The 23,663-nt window shown below is 37.1% G+C and overlaps 2 protein-coding genes across 2 annotated transcripts; both read right to left on the bottom strand.

The window, feature by feature from the left end:
* Window positions 1-937: 937 nt before the first annotated feature.
* LOC140822488 (uncharacterized) lies at window positions 938-5,437 on the bottom strand. The gene is made up of 12 exons (XM_073183255.1): window positions 5,419-5,437; window positions 5,190-5,316; window positions 4,999-5,088; window positions 4,575-4,871; window positions 4,291-4,493; window positions 4,096-4,213; window positions 3,751-3,995; window positions 3,208-3,420; window positions 3,011-3,103; window positions 2,775-2,873; window positions 2,399-2,693; window positions 938-1,171 (listed from the first exon to the last, which is right to left on the bottom strand). The coding sequence occupies exons 2-12, from the start codon at window positions 5,314-5,316 to the stop codon at window positions 1,155-1,157; spliced, it is 1,797 nt and encodes a 598-aa protein (XP_073039356.1). The 5' UTR covers window positions 5,419-5,437; the 3' UTR covers window positions 938-1,154.
* A 2,358-nt stretch (window positions 5,438-7,795) lies between these two features.
* LOC140822489 (uncharacterized) lies at window positions 7,796-23,210 on the bottom strand. Its single transcript, XM_073183256.1, has 3 exons — window positions 22,864-23,210; window positions 8,013-9,023; window positions 7,796-7,861 (listed from the first exon to the last, which is right to left on the bottom strand). The coding sequence occupies exons 2-3, from the start codon at window positions 8,985-8,987 to the stop codon at window positions 7,814-7,816; spliced, it is 1,023 nt and encodes a 340-aa protein (XP_073039357.1). The 5' UTR covers window positions 8,988-9,023; window positions 22,864-23,210; the 3' UTR covers window positions 7,796-7,813.
* Window positions 23,211-23,663: the final 453 nt, after the last annotated feature.

Below are 23,663 nucleotides of genomic sequence, written 5' to 3'. Positions count from 1 at the left end.
TATTTAACTAGTGGGACTTGGGTAAATTCAAGTAATGTTTAATTAGTCTCAAATATGTTTGAGATAATTAAATTTAGTCCATGGTTTTTAATTTGTTAAAAAAAAAAACCATATAATATATGCATGCATGGGAGGTGAAGAGTTGGAGACAACTTTTTTAAATATCAAGGCTTGGCATTGGAATTCACACCAACTTTTTCCAAGTCCAAGACAAGTCTCCCTTCCCCCCCATTCACTTGATAGGTACATTTCTCTAAACACACTATGAATGTCATTTTTGTGTTTTTGTATTTGCTACACACTATCCTCATGCACTACAAGAAAACAGACTTTTAATGACGGGAAAACCCGTCACTAAATAATCAAATCCCGTCATTAAATACTTTTAATGGCGGTACATATCCCGTCATGGACCGTCGTTATTGTCCTCCTAGGTAAAGGTAATTAATGAGGGGAATTGTGTCCCGTCACTAAAACTAGCGACGGTTTTATTAACTGTCGCTAATTAGCGACGGTATAAAGACCGTCGCTACTTTTAGCGACGGGTTAACGATGTGCTTACACCGTCATTAAAATGAATAAAAATGACGAAATTTTTCGTCATTATATTACCATTTGCCTCTCATTAAATAATATTTTAATGACAACATATCTCCTCATTATATCATTATTTAACTCTCACTATTTGTTTTTTTATTGATAAAATTTACTATAATTATTAGTTATTAGCCCCTCACTAAAAATAGATTTAAGTATGAAATTACCTCTCATTAAATCATTAATTACCCTCATTAAAAAATATTTTTAATTGTGATGAAATTTATAATAATTATTTTATATGAATTTGTCATTATATTACAAGATAACATTATTACAAAATATGAAATCTAGAACAAGTAATTTTTTTGAACAAAATATTTTATATAAACAACTGCATCTATATCTATTCATATATTCAAAATATACAGAATTGCAAATTGTTCCAAAACATGGTTCCATTTTGATGGATACTTGAAGTATTTCGTAATATCTACTCCTTGGAGTACAAAAATATTTGAGGACCATAAATGATGATCACTTAGTAGTTGCTTCAAAATACCATGTACTAATTTCCTAATCAATGCTTGAATTCTTCTTTGAAGCACGACATCAGATTAAGGCAGCGTGTCATCTGTAAAACAAAAACAGAAAAAATAAATTAAAATTTATCATTGTCATTAAAAGTAAAAGATCAGGTTGTAATCAAATTTTTAACATAATGGAAAACAAGACATTCAAATATCTAATCCTCTTTTTACAGCAGTCAACAAATCTACTCGAGCAATAAGTACATCTTCGCTAGAGCAGAAATAAAGCAGTAAAATTAGGACCATAACAAAAAAAAAACACTTTCCCCAGTAAATTGTGGTAGAGAATCCCTATCGGTTTGGAAACAGGTCGGAGAACGAAACTAGGAAAGGAGGGGAAAATCGGGGAGGATTAGTTCCAAGTCCTCCAATATTTTAAAGGGGAGATGGGAGCTTACCAAGCATCTTCAGAATGTCGGTGAAGGTGGCCTGTAAAATTAAATTCAATAAGCTGGGCACGTTATCAGGAGAATGAAAAGGACAATTAATACACTAAATACTGAAAAACTGCTAGAAAACAGGTTAATATCACTTCTCACAACTTAGAGCTGAAATCAAGAGGGAAGCTAAACATTCAAGACTCATGAACTCTTCTAATGAATTCTGAGTCATCAATAGACACGATAGAACCATTTCGCAGGAAAAAACATACATATCTTGTTAGATAACATATATAAAACCAAAGTAAATATCCCAAACAATCCGAGAAGACAAAAATATGTAAGTGTCTATTTAACTTCGACAACAGACCCAACATGAGAGTACGAACTTATTAAACCAGTCCCATTCTTTAGCATTAAACAAGTGCACAATTTTTTATTTTGAAAATTTTTAGAAGCCACAAACACAATTTCGAGTTGCTTAAATGATCCTTTGATTCCAACTCTTCAGCACAGCAATCCTCAACTAAAAACCCACATAAAAGACAAAGCGATGTTGTCTCATAAGAAGTTGGATTCACTAAAATGGATCAAAATATCTACAAGAAAATAGGGAGATACACAAAGGGGCATTATATCATGGGGAGAAACTAATAAATCCATAACCTTTGATCTTACAAGTCCAGTTGTCCGTAACAATCTGCTTCATTATTAGCTCACCTTGATTTTGGGTAATTTACTAAAAATGTATGCCAAGTTAAAGGGGCAGTATATCATGGGGAGACGCCTAATACACACAACTAGCAAACTCCCAAAAAGGAATAAATGCAGAATAATATATAAACCTGAAGTAAAATATCTGTAGTAAAAATTCAAGATAACACAACACACCTTCACCAGACATTGTAGGTGCATCTGAAGTTGCTTGGTTTTCATTCTCGATTTTCGATAATCTACTTTCAATTCCATCCATGCGTCTCTTAAGATTATTATTTTCTTCTTCCTTCTCATGGAGCTTAGCCTCAAGATCTTTTATATAATCAGCTTGTGAACAATTAAAATGTTTTCTTTTCATTCCACCTCCAAAACCAAGGACATGACTATGGCGCTGTGGTCCAAAACACTTTTCAACAACCTCAATATGTGAGAGTGATGCATTAGATTGAACAGTCTTCACAATCTCATCCTACAAAGGTCCATCACTCATGTCATTTAAATAAATGATAAACAACAAAATTATGTTAAAAGATTAAGTAGTGATATTTACATATTTTTCTTGCGTTTCTGGATCAACAAGCTTTCCATTTTTATGTCGAGTCTCATAGAAAATTTTTGCAATATCAGGTGGGTTATTATCCTTGCCTCCCTGAAAGATATTTAAAAGGCAAATGATATATACATATATATATATGTATATATATATATATATATATATATATGTATGTTAATTAAGCAAAAAAATCATAAATAATAAACATAAGAATTAATATAGATGTTTACGACCATTTCATATATCAGTTGTCTGTGCGGCTTGCTTCCAGTTCGATGAGGCATTACTCCATTTACCCGATTATTAGAATTCTGGTTACTGGTTTTCTACATAAATCACAAACCAAAATCACAATCATCAGTTCCATGAGTGCAATTTAACTGCAAAATGAAGATATTTCTAATTACAAACTGAACCAGTATTATTATACCTGAAACCCATCAGTTAGGAACTTATTAGTTACAAGCCAGTCACATTCTTTAGCATTAAACCCTTGCGGCACATTCTTTAAAACTTCAGCTTTAGTTTTGCAAGGTCTCACATAGTCAACATTCAAGGATGACCTCCATGCTGTCCACAAAGCCCCCATATGCTCCAAAGTATGCTCACGATATAATTCTATATTAGGATTGAAAAAGCATTCCTGCAACATAATCATAATACAACAATAGTTTGTTTTGGATATGTCATATTATAAAATAAGAAAAGGAAGTAGATGCTAGCAAAGTCCATTCTTGTATTTATTCTGAGAACCTTATATATTTTTTTTACTATAGTAAAGATCACCATCTCCAATTCCACCAATCATTATGCTTATAAAAAATTTAGATCCGCCTTAAAAATTAATAAATTTATTAAAATTCACCAAATTAAAAAATAAACCACACCATAAACTAAAAGTCACCCAAAAAAACAATTATTATCTCTATGCTAACAGTAAATTCAACTGAAATTAATATTGTAATTCTTTTACCTTCACCGAATCCCACATGTGTTGCTTGTCTAATTCAGTCAACTCTTTCCATGTTTTCACTTGTATAGGGCAGATATGCTTGTCGCGCACGATTTTCCCCAAGTGTCTTGACCAATATCTGTGATGTTTTCCCACTGCACGATTGTTGTAGAATTCGATCTCCATCTTTTCTCCACTTTTTAAAGCTGCAATTTTCTTATTCTTATTTTTTCCTCTAACTTTTCTCGCCTTTTGAGTTGCTGAATCTATTTAACGAGTCGAAGTAATAAATAAATGTATCAAGATTATAATTTGAAATCAATAGAAAATGCATAATACGCTACATTTCAAATATATTTTACTTACCATCAACATATTTGTCTGTAACAACATAGCTCGATTCACCACTTTCACCATCTTCAGTCATAGGAGTAAATTTAGCAACAAGATAATGACCAACAGCCTCAATTGGTATTTGAAAATCCTAAAGAAATCATATAATTACAAATAATAAATTATGGTTCACGGAAAATTTAATATTATTTTAGCCAAAGAACTTGCCTTGTTGATCGTACATTCACTGATAGATTGCAAGCCAGTCTCGATATCAAAGTTCTTCGAAATAGTTATGAACCATTGAACTGTACTAGCTTGTTCACTTCCATTTACCACATCCCCCCGTACAATGACTTTCTCATTTGCCTTATAATCACCCAATATTTTAGTATCTCTCACTTTTGGAACTCTTGGGATTGAGATATAATCTGTACAAATTTAAAGAAAATAAATCGATGATACAGAAAAACAAGAAAAACTCAAAATAAATAACTCTTTATTAACGATACCAGATGTTGTATTGTCTTCAGGCAGTTTGAAGAGCAATGGTTGGGCAGTTTCATCCACATCTACATAAATGTCTATGTTCTCCACGTACTCATGTTCATTCAACATAGCCAATAAATCTTTATCATTTCTCAAAGGCTTACCATCCCCATCCGTGACTTTGAAACCAACAGAATATATGTCAATGAACTTTTTACATATATTCAAGATTTCTAAGAAAGAACTATCATCCGTAAAATCTCTTTCTTTCCATTCATCTTCCCCAAAATGCACAATAAGAGTATGGGCTGAAATTCCACCTTTTGGAAGAAAAAAAAACACTTTTTACAATTATATCAATATATTTTCACTTAAAAATAGAGAGAGCGACCTAAAAAATTGCATGAGTTATAAATTACAATGTCTACATAAAGTTTAGAGGTTTACCAATTCTTCGTTGATAGCCGATGTATTGAGCTTCTTGCTCAACCTGTAGCCTTTGAATTCCCCCTAAGCTCTTGTGAGCAGATGCATTTCCTGGAAAACAACAAATCAAATAATTTAAAAATGAATAATTATATCAATCGTTGCAATTATATAAAAAATAAATCTACGCTATCAGTTTAGAAAGAAATTACCATTAGAATCTCCAACAGGCCTCGTTTTATGTCCATATCCACGCTCCTTGGCCAACTTACCAGGAGCTAAAAATTTTACAGGCTTTCGGATGTTGCCTACACTACTTTTGGCAAGCATTGGTTTCATCTGTTAATATAAGCAATGTAACATATTAGTACAAATAGTAAAAACATGAAAATGAACCTAGAATAAATAAACAACTAACACATAAAAGAAACAACCTTTTACCAAAATAGAATAGCAATAGAAAACAACTAAGAAATATGATAAGTTGGAAATACTTCTTCAAATTGGAATTCGCTTTCTCTTTCTTTTATTTGTTGGTAAGTCAACTACTAGCGGCTCCAAATCTGTTCTTCTCCAAATGTTTTGACCATGTACATCGAATGAAGTTTGACCCCCACAATCAAAATTGAAAGATTCAGCATGTTGATATGCTTCACCGAAATCATCTACATTATTGCTCTTGTCCTCTATTGGTTGTGGCATCTCATATAGATCCCGAGGTTGTGTCTTAACAACAACATGCCAACCTTTATTGATGTTGTCAGTGGCATAAAACACTTGTGAAGCTTGATTGGCGAGAATAAAGGGTTCGTTTGTTTTCAAAATACGATGGCAATTAATGCTAGTGAATCCATATTCATCTACTTTGACTCCTTTCTCATTATCATGCACATCGAACCATCTACATCGAAATAAAACCACTCGTTTTCCGTCAAGATACTGCAAGTTCAAGAATCTCTGTCAACACTCCATAATAGTCAACATAATTCTTCTCACTACCTATATCACCGATTACACACACCCCAGAATTTTGGGTTCTACATCCTTTGTCACGAGCTTCAATCCGAAACCTATATCCGTTGACAACATAACCACTGAAAAATCTAACATACATTGAAGGGCCACGGCACAACGACAGCAGGTCATCATATTTACTGTGTTGGTCTTGCATTTTCATTTTGTCAACCTACAAATAAATTACAATGTAAATAACTCGAACAAATAAGCTTGTTCAAAACAAAATAATTTATAACAATAGAATCACTTACTTTTTGTTTAAACCAACCAATAAAATTGCTATTCCATTCGTCATCCGATAGTTGTGGTGTATTATTTTTCTCATTTTTAGAGTACTCTCTGCGTTACAACATTAATGAGAAATGCATATATATAAAAAGAAAAAAGAAATGGTTGTTTAGATGTATTTGAGCTTACTCGAGGAAAGGTTGTACTTCATCGCAATTCTTTAAAATATAGATATGAGCTTTCTCCCATGCATCATCATCGAGAATACGACTTATACCAGCTCCTAATGCTCGTCCACATTGCGAAAATATGGATATTTCACCTTTATATTTTTGAAAGTCACTGTCATAGTTTCGCTCAAGTCTACTGAATTTTGTCTCAATGTCTTTCAAGTATCTTGAGCAAAGAGTCATACACTCCTTTGCTATATAGCCCTCTACTATTGAGCCTTCCGGACGAGCCATGTTTCGAATCAGTTGTTTTAACTCATACAACATACGCTCAATAGCGTACATCTATCGATATTGTACAGGTCCACCAATTATAGCCTCTTTAGCCAAATGAACAGGTAAATGCACCATCACATCAAAAAATGAAGGGAGAGAAACTTGTTCCAACTTGCAAAGAGTAATCGGAATTTGGGATTCAATCTTTTGTAACTCAGAAACCTTCAATGTTTTAGCACCCAAACTAGTAAAGAACAAAGACAACTCAATAAGTGGTTCACACACTACTTTAGGGAGGAGGCCACGTATCCCAAGAGGAAGTAGATGTTGTAAAAGGACATGAAAATCATGACTTTTCAGACCTGATATTTTATGTTCTTTCAAGTTAACACTTTGAGAAATATTAGAAGAAAACCCATCTGAAACTCTTAATTGCTTAAAAAATAAGCAAAACAAGTGTTTTTCCTCTGCAGATAAAGTGTAGGATGCAATGGGCAACTCAAGTTTATCCCCCTTGCGAATTGGATGCAAATCTGGTCTAATTTTCAGAGCTTCCAAATCAAGACGAGCTTGGACATTGTCCTTGGTCTTCCCCTTCGTTTTCATAATTGTCTTGACTATATTCTCACATATGTTCTTTTCAATGTGCATCACATTCAAATTGTGTCTTAACAAAAGAGAACTCCAATATGGCAGTTCAAAGAAAATACTTTTCTTATTCCAATTATCACCTCTGTTTTCATGTGATATTTTCACCTTCTTTTAACATCTTTAGTCAAGATGATTCCTTCAAGGTCATTCACTTGAGCAAGCACATCACCACCTGAAAGTGAAAGTGGCGGTGGTCTTACTTCTTTAGTTCCATCAAACAAACTTTTATTTTTTCTCCATTTGTGGTTGCTATGAAGATAACGTCGATGACCCATATAACATTGCTTTTTACCATTAGCTAACCTCATAGAACATGTGTCTTTGTTACAACAAGGACATGCCATCTTACCTTTGGTACTCCAACCAGACAGATTCCCATATGCTGGAAAATCATTGATTGTCCACGATAAAGATGCATGCAATTTAAAATTTTGACGAGTTGAAGCATCAAATGTTTCAATGCCTACTTCCCCACAACTCCTTCAACTCTTCTATCAAAGGTTGAAGATAGACATCAATAGCATCTCCCGGACCCTCGGGACCTGGTATTAGACTTGAAAGAATAAAATTAGATACTTTCATGCACATCCATGGAGGCAAATTGTATGGAATGAGTATTACTGGCCAAATGCTGTATGATTTTTTAGAATGAGTAAACGGTTGGAAACCATCACTAGCAAGACCAAGTCGTACATTTCGAGGTTCAATGGAAAAATCTTTATGCAAATCATCGAACGACTTCCATGCCATAGAATCAGCTGGATGTCTCATCAGTCCATCATCTAATCTTTTTTCATGATGCCATCTCATAAAAGAAGCAGTCTTTTTAGACATGAATAACCTTTGAAGCCTTGGCTTTAAAGGAAAGTAACGCAAGGTCTTCACTTCTAATTTCTTACCATTGTTTCGAACTTTGGTTTCCTCATTATGACTATTTTCTTTCCATCTAGAAGCACCACATATTTTGCACATGTTAGACTTGTCTTCTTCCTTCCAATACAGCATACAATCATTTTTACACACATCTATTTTTTGATAAGAGAGACCAAGATCTTTAATAATTTTTTTGGAATCATAATAGGATTCTGGCAAATTTGAACCGATTGGGAGTATTTGTTTCAATAGCTGTAGCAACATATCAAATGAATCATTACTCCATCGACCAATACTCTTAATGTGTAATAGTTTGACAAGCACAGATAATTTTGAGGTGTCACAACCTGGATAAGTTGGTTGCTCAGAGTCCTTTAACAATTTGTAAAATTTCTTTGCTTCATCATTCGGTTCCTCTCCATGTTTATTCTCACTTGATGAACCAATTTCAGATGCACTTCTATAAAAACCATCCATGTTAGGATACAAATCCCTTAAAATTTCATCACAATCACTTCCTTCTGATTCTTCATCATCAGATGAAGACTCACAAAGCCTTTCACCATGGTGATACCAAGTTGTATAATTTGGCATTATTCCATTCACATTTAGATGCATTTCAACCACTTCACGAGATCCATAATCAGTGTTATTACACTTCACACATGGACACCGAATACTATTCTCTTCACTTGTCTTCTTAAAAGCATAATTCAAAAATTGTTCAACTCCAACCTTGTATTTTTCATTGAATCGATCAATGAAAAAACTCATCCATTCCTTACTAGGTGCCATTTTCTTTTTAACAAGTACGAATTCTTGCTCAAGAATCTGCAACATATTTAGAGGCAACTGAAAGGGATCGATATAAGGTGTTCGAAATCGTAACGGAAGCACAAAATGTTTTCAAAACATGAAAACCGAAATTTGAATGAAAATTTTCAAAAATGAACACCATGTACTAGTTGTGCAAACATATACAAAAATCCAACTATGTCATACATAGGGTGTTGAGAAAATATACCTATCAATCTTTAAAAGATTGATTGTGGCTCCAACCAAGTTGTAAACAACTTGGCTATTCAAAGGCAAGACAAATCTACAAGCTCTCCTCCACCTTCAAAATTAGGCCCACCACTTGCAATGTAAACCCCCTCAAATATTGCACTAGAAATATTTGAGGATTTATCAAGAGAGGCTATTTTATTCTCCAACAATTGAAGAATAAAAGATAAGAAAACTTGAGAGAAAAATGGGAGATAGATTTCGGCCAAGGTGGAGTGTGGGAGGGAAGGAGAATGAGTTAATTGCATGCCTTGGTTGTGAGAAAAGCAAAAAGCAAAAGGTGCATGTCCTTGCATTATTTTAATAAAAAGTAATCTCCAACCCTTCACCTCCCATGCATGCATATAATATAGTTTTTTATCAAATAAAAAACCATGGACTAAATTCAATTATCTCAAACATATTTGAGATAAATTAAACATTACTTGAATTTACCCAAGTCCCACTAGTTTAAATAATTATTTTAATTGAGCTCTACAAGACTCAATATTATTTAATTAATCCAACACTTGAATTAATTTAATTATTTAGACTCTACTAGGTCCACTAGTGTTTAATTAATTCAACACTTGAATTAATTTAATTTAGTCCACAATAATGTTTATGAAAATCACAATTTTCAACTACATTATTTACTTGGCCAAATTTTAATCTTAGGAACACTTCCATAAATTAAAATTTATATTTCTCTCTTAGAAGTCATACTTGTATTTTTCTTTACGCTTATAAACACATTATAAGCCGTTCAACACATTGAACTATTTTACTTCTCATCGGGATTTACAAAGCTAGTACTTGTGTGGCCCTCAATGGTTCATTGATACAACTAGCCGTGGGTTCACATCTCCATGTGATTCGGACTAAACATGTCCTTATTCGAGCATACCCCAATTGCTCCATTCTTACTTATCAACTCCTTGACAGTAAGAACGTCAGAACTCAAGTCTGATAGTACCCAACCAATCACGTTAAACGCCTAGCAGCATCGCTTACGTGATTCCCTAGGTATCACATGATAGTGCCTGCAAGAACCATTCAATTATGGTTAGCGTACAGTACGGTCCCTTCAACTCATATATCCCGACCGATTCGACAACTATTGGTCTATCGAGAGTTGTCAATGAATCGATACTATGTGTCATGTTGTGGTTGCATCGATGGTGTAATCTATGAAACCCCTTTCATAATTACCACCATACTCTGATCAGAGATTTCAAACCACACATACATGAAAAACACATAGGATATCCATACCCGTAGGTAAGCGGTGAATCCCCGGCTACAATGCATCGACTCCTATATGTTTCGCCGTAACACCCAACCTTGCCACCCTGATGACCCCATAAGAGTCGGTAAACAAGTCAAAGTGAAACGCTAGCACATAGAGTCTCAATGTTGTCCCGGGTCATAAGGACTAATGGTGTACAACCATAAACTAGGACTCTTCCACTCGATAAGTGAGAACCACTTGGAAAGTCCTTTTGTAGTAGCCCTAATTCCAATTGGGGTAATTAAACGGAGTAATGTGATTAAGAGGTTTAAGATTGGAATTTTGACCGAGTCAATGATCGGAACGGACCGAAGAATGGTTCGGAAGCACCGAAGAGTTCGGAAGGTCCGAAGTGGGTTCGGTGGATCCGATCATGAGGTGTCAAGAGGCAGCTGGACACGTGCATTTTCGGACGGTCCGAAGTGTATGATCGGAGGGAGGATCCGATCATGATCTGTCAAGAGCCAATGGACACGTAGCGTTCGGACGGTTCCGAGTGTTGGTTCGGAGGAAGCCGAACATGGCCTATAAATAGTGCTCGATTCCTCATATTTGGTATTGCCATTTCTGAGATTGAGTCTTTAGTGAGAGATTTGGAAGGTTCTAGGGTAGTTGTTGGTCGAGCGATAGCCAGGAGCTGCCAGGAGTGGTAGCGTAGCGACGTCTGAGTTACGAGGCAATCGACATCAAAGGGCTGTCGACGGACGAAGGTAAACCCTAAACCTTTGGTAGTACTAGGGAGTACTGGTTTTGCTAGTCGAGCATGGTAGTATTGATTGAGTATGCTTTTGATGCGTAGGCTTGTTCTAGACCTGATTAGCGGTGTTGCGTAAGGCTAGGCTTGCTGTGATAGAGGTACGAAAGTACTATCCGAGATATCCTGGTTGAGTATACATTCTTATATGTGTTGCATGATTATGTGGTGCATTGATATATGTCATATGACGCATGCTATTATGTCACGTTTATTACTGCACGTTGCATTTCATGTTGAGCCGTATTCTCCTTCGAGATAGCCTTTACTGTTGAGCTGTATCTCTTTCGAGATAAGCTATATCTTGGGGCCGCTCAGCCCTGTCTTGTGGACGCATGGACACCGAGAGTACACAGTGGCCGACGGGTCGGGAGGGCTTCGGTGGTCCGGGACATTTTAGGTCCACGTCTGTCTTGTAGTGGATGCAGTGACCCAGAGGTTGGACCGCGCGGCACTATCCACTTGGCGCCTCTAGACTGAGCATTGTTGAGATCCTTTTGTGACTCCTGTTTCTTGACTACCCCGGTATCATGATCATAGCATGTGCATTTCATATAGGTCTGTATACTCATACTTTTGTACTGGGCGTTCTTATCGCTCACGTCCTCGGTTTTGTTTATTCTTGGACACCCCATTCCCACGGGGCAGGCCTCAGGTTGGATAGCTCAGGAGGAGCAGGAGGAGGACGTTGAGTAGCTGGTTGGTTTAGTTAATCGGTTTTGTTGTTGACTTTTCCGCTGTTATCTCTGATTATTGTTAATTAAGTTAGTTGCATGCTTAGTTTTTGATTAGTAGGTGATTCTGGAACGGGTCACTACATTTATGGTATCAGAGCATGCATACGATTTTGGGATATAGATTTCTGTTTTGGGATTTCCGTTGACCAATTTACTAGTTCCTCATTCTATGTTGTAGCGATGGCTGACCACTTTGGTGATGAGAGTAGTCAGGGAAGTGTAGGTCGTTGGGGTGACCAGGACGATTTGTTAAGCGTCATAAGTTACCGCATGTTTCTCTAGATGTCATTCTTTCTGTTTCTACTCCGATGGGTCATTCGGTTTTAGCCAAGCGTCTAGTGATGGGTTGTCCTTTAGATTTTGAGGGTAACGATGTTGTTATTTTCGTTTTGTTCATTCTCTTGCCTAGATTTCGAGGACGAAATCTTTTTAAGGGGGGAAGAATGTAGTAGCCCGAATTCCAAATTGGGTAATTAACGGAGTAATGGTGATTAAGAAGGTTTAAGGTGGAATTTTGACCGAGTCATGATCGGACGGACCGAAGATGGTTCGGAAGCACCGAAGAGTTCGGAAGGTCCGAAGTGGGTTCGGTGGATCCGATCATGAGGTGTCAAGAGCAGCTGGACACGTGCATGTTCGGACGGTCCGAAGTGTATGATCGGAGGATCCGATCATGAGCTGTCAAGAGCCAATGGACACGTAGCGTTCGGACGTTCCGAAGTGTTGTTCGGAGGATCCGAACATGGCCTATAAATAGTGCTCGAATTCCTCATTTTGGTATTGCCATTTCTTGAGATTGAGTCTTTAGTGAGAGATTTGGAAGGTTCTAGGGTAGTTGTTGGTCGAGCGATAGCCAGGAGCTGCCAGGAGTGGTAGCGTAGCGACGTCTGAGTTACGAGGCAATCGACATCAAAGGGCTGTCGAGGGACGAAGGTAAACCCTAAACCTTTGGTAGTACTAGGGAGTACTGGTTTTGCTAGTCGAGCATGGTAGTATTGATTGAGTATGCTTTTGATGCGTAGGCTTGTTCTAGACCTGATTAGCGATGTTGCGTAAGGCTAGGCTTGCTGTGATAGAGGTACGAAAGTACTATCCGAGATATCCTGGTTGAGTATACATTCTTATATGTGTTGCATGATTATGTGGTGCATTGATATATGTCATATGACGCATGCTATTATGTCACGTTTATTACTGCACGTTGCATTTCATGTTGAGCCGTATTCTCCTTCGAGATAGCCTTTACTGTTGAGCTGTATCTCTTTCGAGATAAGCTATATCTTGGGGCCGCTCAGCCCTGTCTTGTGGACGCATGGACACCGAGAGTACACAGTGGCCGACGGGTCGGGAGGGCTTCGGTGGTCCGGGACATTTTAGGTCCACGTCTGTCTTGTAGTGGATGCAGTGACCCAGAGGTTGGACCGCGCGGCACTATCCACTTGGCGCCTCTAGACTGAGCATTGTTGAGATCCTTTTGTGACTCCTGTTTCTTGACTACCCCGGTATCATGATCATAGCATGTGCATTTCATATAGGTCTGTATACTCATACTTTTGTACTGGGCGTTCTTATCGCTCACGTCCTCGGTTTTGTTTATTCTTGGACACCCCATTCCCACGGAGCAGGCCTCAGGTTGGATAGCTCAGGAGGAGCAGGAGGAGGACGTTGAGTAGCTGGTTGGTTTAGTTAATCGGTTTTGTTGTTGACTTTTCCGCTGTTATCTCTGATTATTGTTAATTAAGTTAGTTGCATGCTTAGTTTTTGATTAGTAGGTGATTCTGGAACGGGTCACTACACCTTTATAGAGGGTTGTTCAGTGCACTCTACAAGGAGCACCTATCTGCATGCTCGGACATCACAATGTCCCCCACCAATGAAACATGGTACTCACATCGCAGATACTAGTCTCTAACTCGAGCGGCCTTTATCCTTCTTAGTGGCGGCTGAATCGACTAGGAACGGTTTAGAATATACAGTATTCCAAATATGAGTTTCATGATACTCATCATATGAGCATCTCATATTCTTTCTACTATTTGTATATTCAAGGGCTTTATCTATGCAACTAGCATGGGTATACAGATAAAGATTTGCCAAAATAATAAATTCAAATATTATTAAAATAAAGATCGTTTATACAAAGAGTTTCATCGTGAACAGTCGGCCAACACTTGGCTCGACGTGCACCTACTCTAACAATCTCCCACTTGCACTAGAGCCAACTACCCATATACTTCAGACCCATTGATTCGCGATGCTTGTCGAATAATGGTCCAAGTAAAGGCCTAATTAGTGGATCAACAACATAATCTGCGGAGCCAACTTTGTCAATAGACATTTCTCTTCTTTCCACAATCTCTCCAAGGATGTGGTACTTTCTCAATACTCGTTTGGATTTCTGATGAGACCTAGGCTCCTTTGCTTGAGCGATAGCTCCCGTGTTGTCACACAACACCGGGACAGGAGCAACTCTATTAGGAATGACGCCCAACTCTTGGACGAAATTCCTTATCCAAACAGCCTCCCTTGCTGCATCTGATGCAGCAATGTATTCGGCCTCTGTGCTGGAATCCGTAGTATTGTCTCGCTTGGAACTCTTCCAAGAGACAGCAGCACCATAGAGCATGAATACAAAACCAGAGGTTGACTTCGAGTCATCGATATCGCTTTGGAAGCTAGAGTTGGTATAGCCTTCCAATTTTAGTTCTCCACCCATAGACCAAGAACAATTTATTGGTCCTTCTCAACTACTTGAGGATGTCTTTCACAGCTTTCCAGTGTGGAAGACCAGGGTTCGATTGATATCTACTTACTACACTTAGTGCGAAAGCAACGTCAAGACGTGTAGATATCATCCCATACAAGATGCTACCAATTGCCGAAGCATACGGAATGCGTGTCATCGCCACTATCTCTGCATCAGTCTTGTGAGACAAACTTGGATAGGGACACGCCATGACACATTAGTAGGTGTCCTCCCTTGGACTCATCCATCGAGAACGGCTTCACGATGGTATCAATGTATGTGGACTGGGTGAGACCAAGCAATCTTCTCGATCTATATCTATAGATCTGTATTCCCAATACAAAAGATGCTTCACCCAAGTCCTGCATCGAGAACTTACTCGCTAGCCATATCTTAGTTGATTGCAACATTCCTACATCATTTCATATGAGTAGAATGTCATCAACATACAGCACCAGGAATGTCACAACACTCCCACTGACCCTCTTATACACATAGGGTTCCTCAGGATTCTTAGTAAATCAAACTATTTGATTGTACTGTCGAATCTGAGGTTCCAACTCCTAGATGCCTGCTTTAGATCATAAATAGATCTCTGAAGTTTGCATACCATATGCTCACTTCCGATAGATGTAAACCCTTCAGGTTAAGACATGTAAATAACTTTCTTAAAATCCCCATTAAGAAAGTCCGTCTTGACATCTATCTGCCATATCTCATAGTCATACCATGCAGCAATGGCTAGCAAAATCCTTATGGACTTGAACATCGCGACTGGAGAAAAGGTTTCCTCATAGTCAACACCTTGCCTTTGAGTATACTCTTTTGCTACCAATCGCGCCTTGAAGGTCAATACCTTCCCATCCGTCCCAAGTCCCTATGGGAGCAATTCCCTCAGGTGGATCTACAAGATCCTACACTTGGTTCGAATGCATGGAATTCAACTCAGATTCCATTGCTTCAAGTCACTTGGATGAATCGGCATCAGATAACGCTTCCTTGAAGGTCCTTGGATCACATCCATGGTTAGGCTCATCATGGCCCTCTTCAAGAAGCTGACCATACCTTATAGGTGGTCTCGAGACTTTCTCGTATCTTCTAGGAGCTTGTATCTCCTCTCTTGGCTCTTCGGGTATGGGTTCTTCAATTGTGGGTGTCTCTCGAACCTCTTCGAGTTCTATCATCTCCCTTTTTCTATCCAATAGAAAATCCTTTTCCAAAAAGGTTGCATTCCTAGAAACAAACACCTTTGTTTCTTGGTGATGATAGAAATAATATCCAACTTAATTCTTTGGATATCCCACAAAGTAACATAAAATGGATCAACAATCCAATTTTATCTTCCACTACCTGCTTCATAAGCAGGGCACCCCATATTCAAAGATAAGAATATTTGGGAGGCTAACCCATCCATATCTCATATGGTGTCTGCCTTTGAATGGACATTTAGTAGAATATCTTTTAATTTTAAGTTATAGATATTGTTTTCAAGTTTTCAAGTACCAATCAAACATTCATTCATGTAAATGTTGCAAACACCTTTGCAAAATAAACAAGAATATCCATTTTTATCACCATAGAAATGGAAACAATGTTTTTACAAAATTAGGTACAAACAAAACATCTCATGAAATTAACTTAAACTATTGTTCAATAATAAGTAAACATCTTCAATAGCCTTGGAAGCAACTCTTGCTCCATTGCCCATCCTCAAGAAGGTCACACCTTCCTTAAGCTTCCTACTTCTTCCCATCACCTGTAACCCATTACAGAGATGTGAGTCATAACCGGTATCTAATACCCAAGAAGTAGAGTTAATTGAAATGTTTACTTCAATTTAGAACATACCGTTTCCAGAACATTTCTGGGCAAGATATTCTTTGCAATTACGCCTCCAATGTCCAGGCTTCTTGCAGTGATGACAAACATCACTAGTCTTGTCAGCCCTAACTGGTGTGGCTGCCTCAACGGGATTCGGAGATTGCCTCAACAAGGGCACGTTCTTCTTGGGACGTTGGAAAGAACTCTTCTTTCCCTTCCCATGTGGATCAATCTTCGTACCAGCTGAAGAACCCACATAAAGAACCAACTTCTCTTTCTTGATGGTGGATTCAAACGTAACAAGCATGTTTACCAACTCCTCAAGGGTCGGTTCCATCTTGTTCATGTTGAAGTTCACCACAAAAGGATCAAATGAGCTAGGCAGCGATAATAGCAACACGTCGGTGGTCAACTCCGAAGGCAAGATCAGATCCATGCCAACGAGCTTGTCCACGAGCCCGATCACCTTTAGGCCATGCTCATGGACCGAGGCCCCATCTCGCATGCGCAAAGTGATCAGCTCCTTGACGGTAGCATGCCTTAGAGGTCGTGTTTGCTCACCAAAGAGCTCCTTGAGGTGCAAATGAATGTCAGCAGCACTCTTTGCACCCTCAAAACGCCTCTGCAGCTCATCATTCATAGAAGTCAGCATATAACACCTGGCTATCAAGTCATGGTCACACCATTCCTTGTAAGCCTGCAATTCCTCAGGATTGGAGTCAGTGGGAGCCTCAACAAGGGGCGACTCAGTCAGTGTATATGCTACCCTTCCCAAATTCAAGACGATTTTTAGGTTTCTTAGCCAAGTGAGGTAATTAGGTCCAATTAATATGTTTTTGTCGAGTATTATGGATATTGGATTGTGAATCGATGACATCGTCAATTTGTACTGAAAAGTAAAAACAGATAAATGTTGATGAATATTTTAAAATATTTAGTAAGATATGAAGTTTGGACTTTTACTTCATAAATATTTGCTCCCGCTGTTTTGACATCTTTCACTACCCTCTAGTGAAAGCGGGAAACTCCTTTCCTCAGTAGGTACGTAAGGTCCAATTAGCGAATTATGATCCCGAATAATATCAGCCAATCACAATTCCTAAAAGGTAGTTTCCAATTGCATCACAATGCAACCCTCTACGTAAACTTTTGTCTCACGTTTGATTAGGACCCAATAATATGACGTCGTTCATCTTCACGTGTCAAGCCTTACCCATCGATGTTGAACCTTAATGGACGGTCGCCATGAGTTCCCTCAATAATATGAGCCGAAATCATGGGAGTTCCACGTAGTTCACATCACCATGTCAATGGATGTCACAGCTTTCCGGCACCCAGGGCCCCCCCAATAATATGAGCCGAGCCCCGAGTACGGGTAGCGTTCATCATGCACCCATTGTCGATGGAAGACAAGGAAATTATAAACAAATTTATAATTCCCCTTTTCGGGCTTGATATTAATTTTGAATCTTATTCAAAATGAGGGTTTTTAATTTTGAAAGGTCTCGTCATTAATTTAATTTTAAAAGCTCGCCATGTTTGATCGTATGTTTGCCGGATTCATGCAACTTTGTTATTATCATAATAATAACGCACATACTCATTATTTATAACATATCATGCATATATTATAAACAGTAAACAAACAAGGATGATCAATCGCCCCAATACTAATGGCCCGTGTGAGCTAAACACGGGCCTAGGTCCAATCCTAAGGTAAATGCACGGGATGCAATGCAACTATTACATTAGCTTCCAATATTTACATGTCTTCGATCTTCATAATCATCAAGGCCACCATCTTCCAATCTTGATCATCCACTATTCTAATATTTACAAATAAATATCCATGGCACATAGGGATACATCTCATGGGGTGGGAATGGGCCATAAACCAAGCCCACTTTATTTTGATAATTATTACAATCATTCAACACAAAATATCCTATCATACACCTAGCAAATTGGGCTTGGGCTTTTGATCATCCTTCATGCATAATATCACATATCATACACCATCAATTAATTATCACAATAATTAATTGATCCAATATTATATATCTTGATCCAATCACTAACCGCCACGATTATAAACTAAATTAACAAAGTATACAAACACCTTTGTCTACTTTCAAATTAATTTATTTATAACCGAATTTCTTGTAAATCACCATTTACTATAAATAATTAAAGTCCAACTTAAATTATTTATTTCATGAGAAAATATTTGCAACTTTTGTAATTTTAAACTTAAGGGCCCAAAAACTCATTTTTCACCAAAAATATTTTGGCCCATTTAAAATTCACAAATATGTTGACCATCTAATGGCCCAACAACATCAAGGCCCATGACACTTTGATTATCCAAAACACTTTTGGAAACCCTAGTCGTCATTGCCGTCGCCGGAGCTCCGTCGCCGGATTCCGGCCAACATTCCGGCCAACATGCAAAAAAATTTTTTTTTTTTAATATATCGAGAGGGGGTTTCGGGCAGCCCTTAGGGCTGCCCTTGCTACCCTTTTTGGAAAGCCCCTCGGGCAGCCCGAGGCGCCCGAAATCGGCAGCAACTTGCTGCCCAAAAAACGCCCCCAATCCGGCCTTGAATCGTTGCAAAACTTCATCTCAATCGGTTAGAAATTGACCTTAATATAACATCATGTATATGTTGCACAAAAACTAGTACCCTTAGCTCTTGATACCACTTGAAAGGGATCGATATAAGGTGTTCGAAATCGCAACGGAAGCACAAAATGTTTTCAAAACATGAAAACCGAAATTTGAATGAAAATTTTCAAAAATGAACACCATGTACTAGTTGTGCAAACATATACAAAAATCCAACTATGTCATACATAGGGTGTTGAGAAAATATACCTATCAATCTTTAAAAGATTGATTGTGGCTCCAACCAAGTTGTAAACAACTTGGCTCTTCAAAGGCAAGACAAATCTACAAGCTCTCCTCCACCTTCAAAATTAGGCCCACCACTTGCAATGTAAACCCCCTCAAATATTGCACTAGAAATATTTGAGCATTTATCAAGAGAGGTATTTTATTCTCCAACAATTGAAGAACAAAAGAAAAGAAAACTTGAGAGAAAAATGGGAGATAGATTTCGGCCAAGGTGGAGTGTGGGAGGGAAGGAGAATGAGTTAATTGCATGCCTTGGTTGTGAGAAAAGCAAAAAGCAAAAGGTGCATGCCTTGCATTATTTTAATAAAAAGTAATCTCCAACCCTTCACCTCCCATGCATGCATATAATATAGTTTTTTATCAAATAAAAAACCATGGACTAAATTCAATTATCTCAAACATATTTGAGATAAATTAAACATTACTTGAATTTACCCAAGTCCCACTAGTTTAAATAATTATTTTAATTGAGCTCTACAAGACTCAATATTATTTAATTAATCCAACACTTGAATTAATTTAATTATTTAGACTCTACTAGGTCCACTAGTGTTTAATTAATTCAACACTTGAATTAATTTAATTTAGTCCACAATAATGTTTATGAAAATCACAATTTTCAACTACATTATTTACTTGGCCAAATTTTAATCTTAGGAACACTTCCATAAATTAAAATTTATATTTCTCTCTTAGAAGTCATACTTGTATTTTTCTTTACGCTTATAAACACATTTATAAGCCGTTCAACACATTGAACTATTTTACTTCTCATCGGGATTTACAAAGCTAGTACTTGTGTGGCCCTCAATGGTTCATTGATACAACTAGCCGTGGGTTCACATCTCCATGTGATTCGGACTAAACATGTCCTTATTCGAGCATACCCCAATTGCTCCATTCTTACTTATCAACTCCTTGACAGTAAGAACGTCAGAACTCAAGTCTGATAGTACCCAACCAATCACGTTAAACGCCTAGCAGCATCGCTTACGTGATTCCCTAGGTATCACATGATAGTGCCTGCAAGAACCATTCAATTATGGTTAGCGTACAGTACGGTCCTTTCAACTCATATATCCCGACCGATTCGACAACTATTGGTCTATCGAGAGTTGTCAATGAATCGATACTATGTGTCATGTTGTGGTTGCATCGATGGTGTAATCTATGAAACCCCTTTCGTAATTACCACCATACTCTGATCAGAGATTTCAACCCACACATACATGAAAAACACATAGGATATCCATACCCGTAGGTAAGCGGTGAATCCCCGGCTACAATGCATCGACTCCTATATGTTTCGCCGTAACACCCAACCTTGCCACCTGATGACCCCATAAGAGTCGGTAAACAAGTCAAAGTGAAACGCTAGCACATAGAGTCTCAATGTTGTCCCGGGTCATAAGGACTAATGGTGTACAACCATAAACTAGGACTTTTCCACTCGATAAGTGAGAACCACTTGGAAAGTCCTTTACAGAGGGTTGTTCAGTGCACTCTACAAGGAGCACCTATCTGCATGCTCGGACATCACAATGTCCCCTACCAATGAAACATGGTACTCACATCGCAGATACTAGTCTCTAACTCGAGCGGCCTTTATCCTTCTTAGTGGCGGCTGAATCGACTAGGAACGATTTAGAATATACAGTATTCCAAATATGAGTTTCATGATACTCATCATATGAGCATCTCATATTCTTTCTACTATTTGTATATTCAAGGGCTTTATCTATGCAACTAGCATGGGTATACAGATAAAGATTTGCCTAAAATAATAAATTCAAATATTATTAAAATAAAGATCGTTTATACAAAGAGTTTCATCGTGAACAGTCGGCCAACACTTGGCTCGACGTGCACCTACTCTAACAGCAACACAACAAAAAGATATGTTTTGAGATGCTAAAATATGATAGTTTCAGCTTACTATTATCATAATACAACTTTCAATTATGCTATCAAATTTTATAATAAACTAAACAATTATGCTATCATATTTATACCAAAAAAAATTATCCCTGAACCACACTCAATGATTTATTAATCCCATCAAATGTTGAAAATATTTATTATAACGATGCTATTTATAATATGGTGCTATTAATTAAATTTGGAATTTTAGTTTGAGATCAAATGTATACATTAAAAAACTTTAAAAAGGAATCATATTTTAAAAAGTGGGGTGGTAAAGGACATATAGAACCGATTGGGTGATTACTGGACAGCCTCTTCGAGTAAAGAGAAAATAAGGAAACCTAACAACTAATCTTGCTGCAGCAAAAACAAAAATTCTAGATTCACGGTATTTTCAACTCAAATGTGTTAATCTAATTTGACATCTTTATCTAAAATTAGCTAAACGTGTAATAATAGTGATGTTCTTTGACCATTAAAACAACATAAACGAAAAAATAAGATAAATGCATACACATACATTAATTTTCGTTGTTCTTTTTGTTCAGATATACATGTAATAAATGCATGTTTGTGTGTTCTTAGGAAATAGTGGAAGATCAAAGAGAAGCAGAAATTGAGATTTATACAAAAGTTTTGATGTACCTGAGAGGTGTGGATGAATTAGGTTTGAAGAACATCAACAAACTCAGAAAATAGATTGTTTACAGATTGGAAATGAATAATTATGAAGTCCAACTTTGTCAGACTTCATGGTCTACTCCTTTTGATTCCTTCAGGTTCATTATTTTCTCTCTACTTGAAAAGAGCTGGTTAATTAAAAATTATTTTTTTAGAATGGCAAATGGCTTTGTTACAATTATTGGTCAACTCGAGATTTTATCACAAACTTAAAACTTTGATGTAGATAAACAAACATTGGAAAATCAAATTTCAATTAAAGGGTTTTAGCTGGTAGTTTTGCTGATCGATATCTAATGATATTGATCAAATTTCAAGATCATTAATTTTCACTCACCACATTATTATATATCATTCACGAAAAGATTCACATAAAAATATTCTTGTAAAAAAACCTGTAAAATAAATTTTCAGAAGCATCTTTGAATTGAAATATATATAGAAAACCAAGTCTCTCTATCTATATTTTAAAAAATTTCTCATTCCAACAACAAATTTTAGAATTAAATCACACGCTATATCATTAAACTAATTTGCTGTATATTTTCAGTCTCTTATTAGTTTCCTGGTAACTACGAATATGTTGAAGTGGTGATGATAGACAAAGAAAGCCACGTGAATAGAAAAGAAAGCCACGTGAAGTCCAAGTGGCTTTCCACAAATCGCAAAAGGGTTTCTTTTTCAGAATTCATGAGTTGCCTCTCTACATACAATATGACTCAAATATAAGGTAAATGTAAGATTCAGAATGAGCGCAAACCTCTCTTGGAGAAACGCGGCGGAGTTCAAATCGAAATTTTACTGGGAGAGGTAAGTTTGCACGCCTTCGACAAACGACGTTGCTGGGATTCCCCTTCTCTCAGTCGCACAGAGAATGACAGAGCACTACCGAGAATGAGAGATAAGCGATTATGAGAGGCGATAAAAATCTATAGGTGAGAAAGAAAGTTGAAGTCGGAGGGGAGAGATGGGTTTACGACACAGATGAATTGAAGGAGAGAAGAAATATGATGGTATTTGGGATAAAAGTTATTTTTATTTTTTAATAATGAAAAATAAAAATGTATTAAGGGGTAATTGGAGGGAAATTATTTCATCATTGCGCCAAAAATCTGTAGGCAACTCCGCAACTATGAGGGGAAATTTTTTGTCATTCTTGTAGTGTCATTAGCGAATCGACGACGGTTTCGTATACTGTCGCTAATTAGCGACGGTTGTGTCATACCTGTCGCTAATTAGCGACGGTTATTTCCATAACCGTCGCAAAATGTCAAAAAATACCCCTACCGACACGACGGATTAAATTAAACGTCGCTATTAGTGACGGTTATTAAAAACCCGTCGAAAAATTGTGCGGAATTACTAATTTTAATTCAAATAATGACGGGATACTTATCTATGGTCACGAAATTAAAAATTCGTCACTAATAATTCAACTTTTTAATCATATTTTTTTAACCCTCATAAAAACATCAAAAAATAACTCTTTTAATCACCACTTTTGTATACTCTCATTAAAATTTTGTCATTATTGATGAGATTTCTTGTAGTGATGGTGGC

This window comes from Primulina eburnea, unplaced genomic scaffold (genome assembly GCF_022965805.1).
Source record: "Primulina eburnea isolate SZY01 unplaced genomic scaffold, ASM2296580v1 ctg870_ERROPOS2543523+, whole genome shotgun sequence".
Lineage (NCBI taxonomy): Eukaryota > Viridiplantae > Streptophyta > Magnoliopsida > Lamiales > Gesneriaceae > Primulina > Primulina eburnea.
Note: the sequence above shows the minus strand (reverse complement) of the source record. Positions and strands in the feature narration are given on the sequence as shown.

What these genes read in the sequence shown, in the direction of transcription:
- LOC140822488 (XM_073183255.1), bottom strand. Translation starts at nt 5,316, where the DNA reads ATGAAACCAATGCTTGCCAAAAGTAGTGTAGGCAACATCCGAAAGCCT. An exon ending in GCCTGTTGGAGATTCTAATG is followed by an intron (nt 5,089 to 5,189) that starts GTAATTTCTTTC and finishes GTTGTTTTCCAG; the next exon opens with GAAATGCATCTGCTCACAAG. An exon ending in CGGCTATCAACGAAGAATTG is followed by an intron (nt 4,872 to 4,998) that starts GTAAACCTCTAA and finishes TTCTTCCAAAAG; the next exon opens with GTGGAATTTCAGCCCATACT.
- LOC140822489 (XM_073183256.1), bottom strand. Translation starts at nt 8,987, where the DNA reads ATGGCACCTAGTAAGGAATGGATGAGTTTTTTCATTGATCGATTCAAT. An exon ending in TTTCCATTGAACCTCGAAAT is followed by an intron (nt 7,862 to 8,012) that starts GTACGACTTGGT and finishes GTCTAATACCAG; the next exon opens with GTCCCGAGGGTCCGGGAGAT.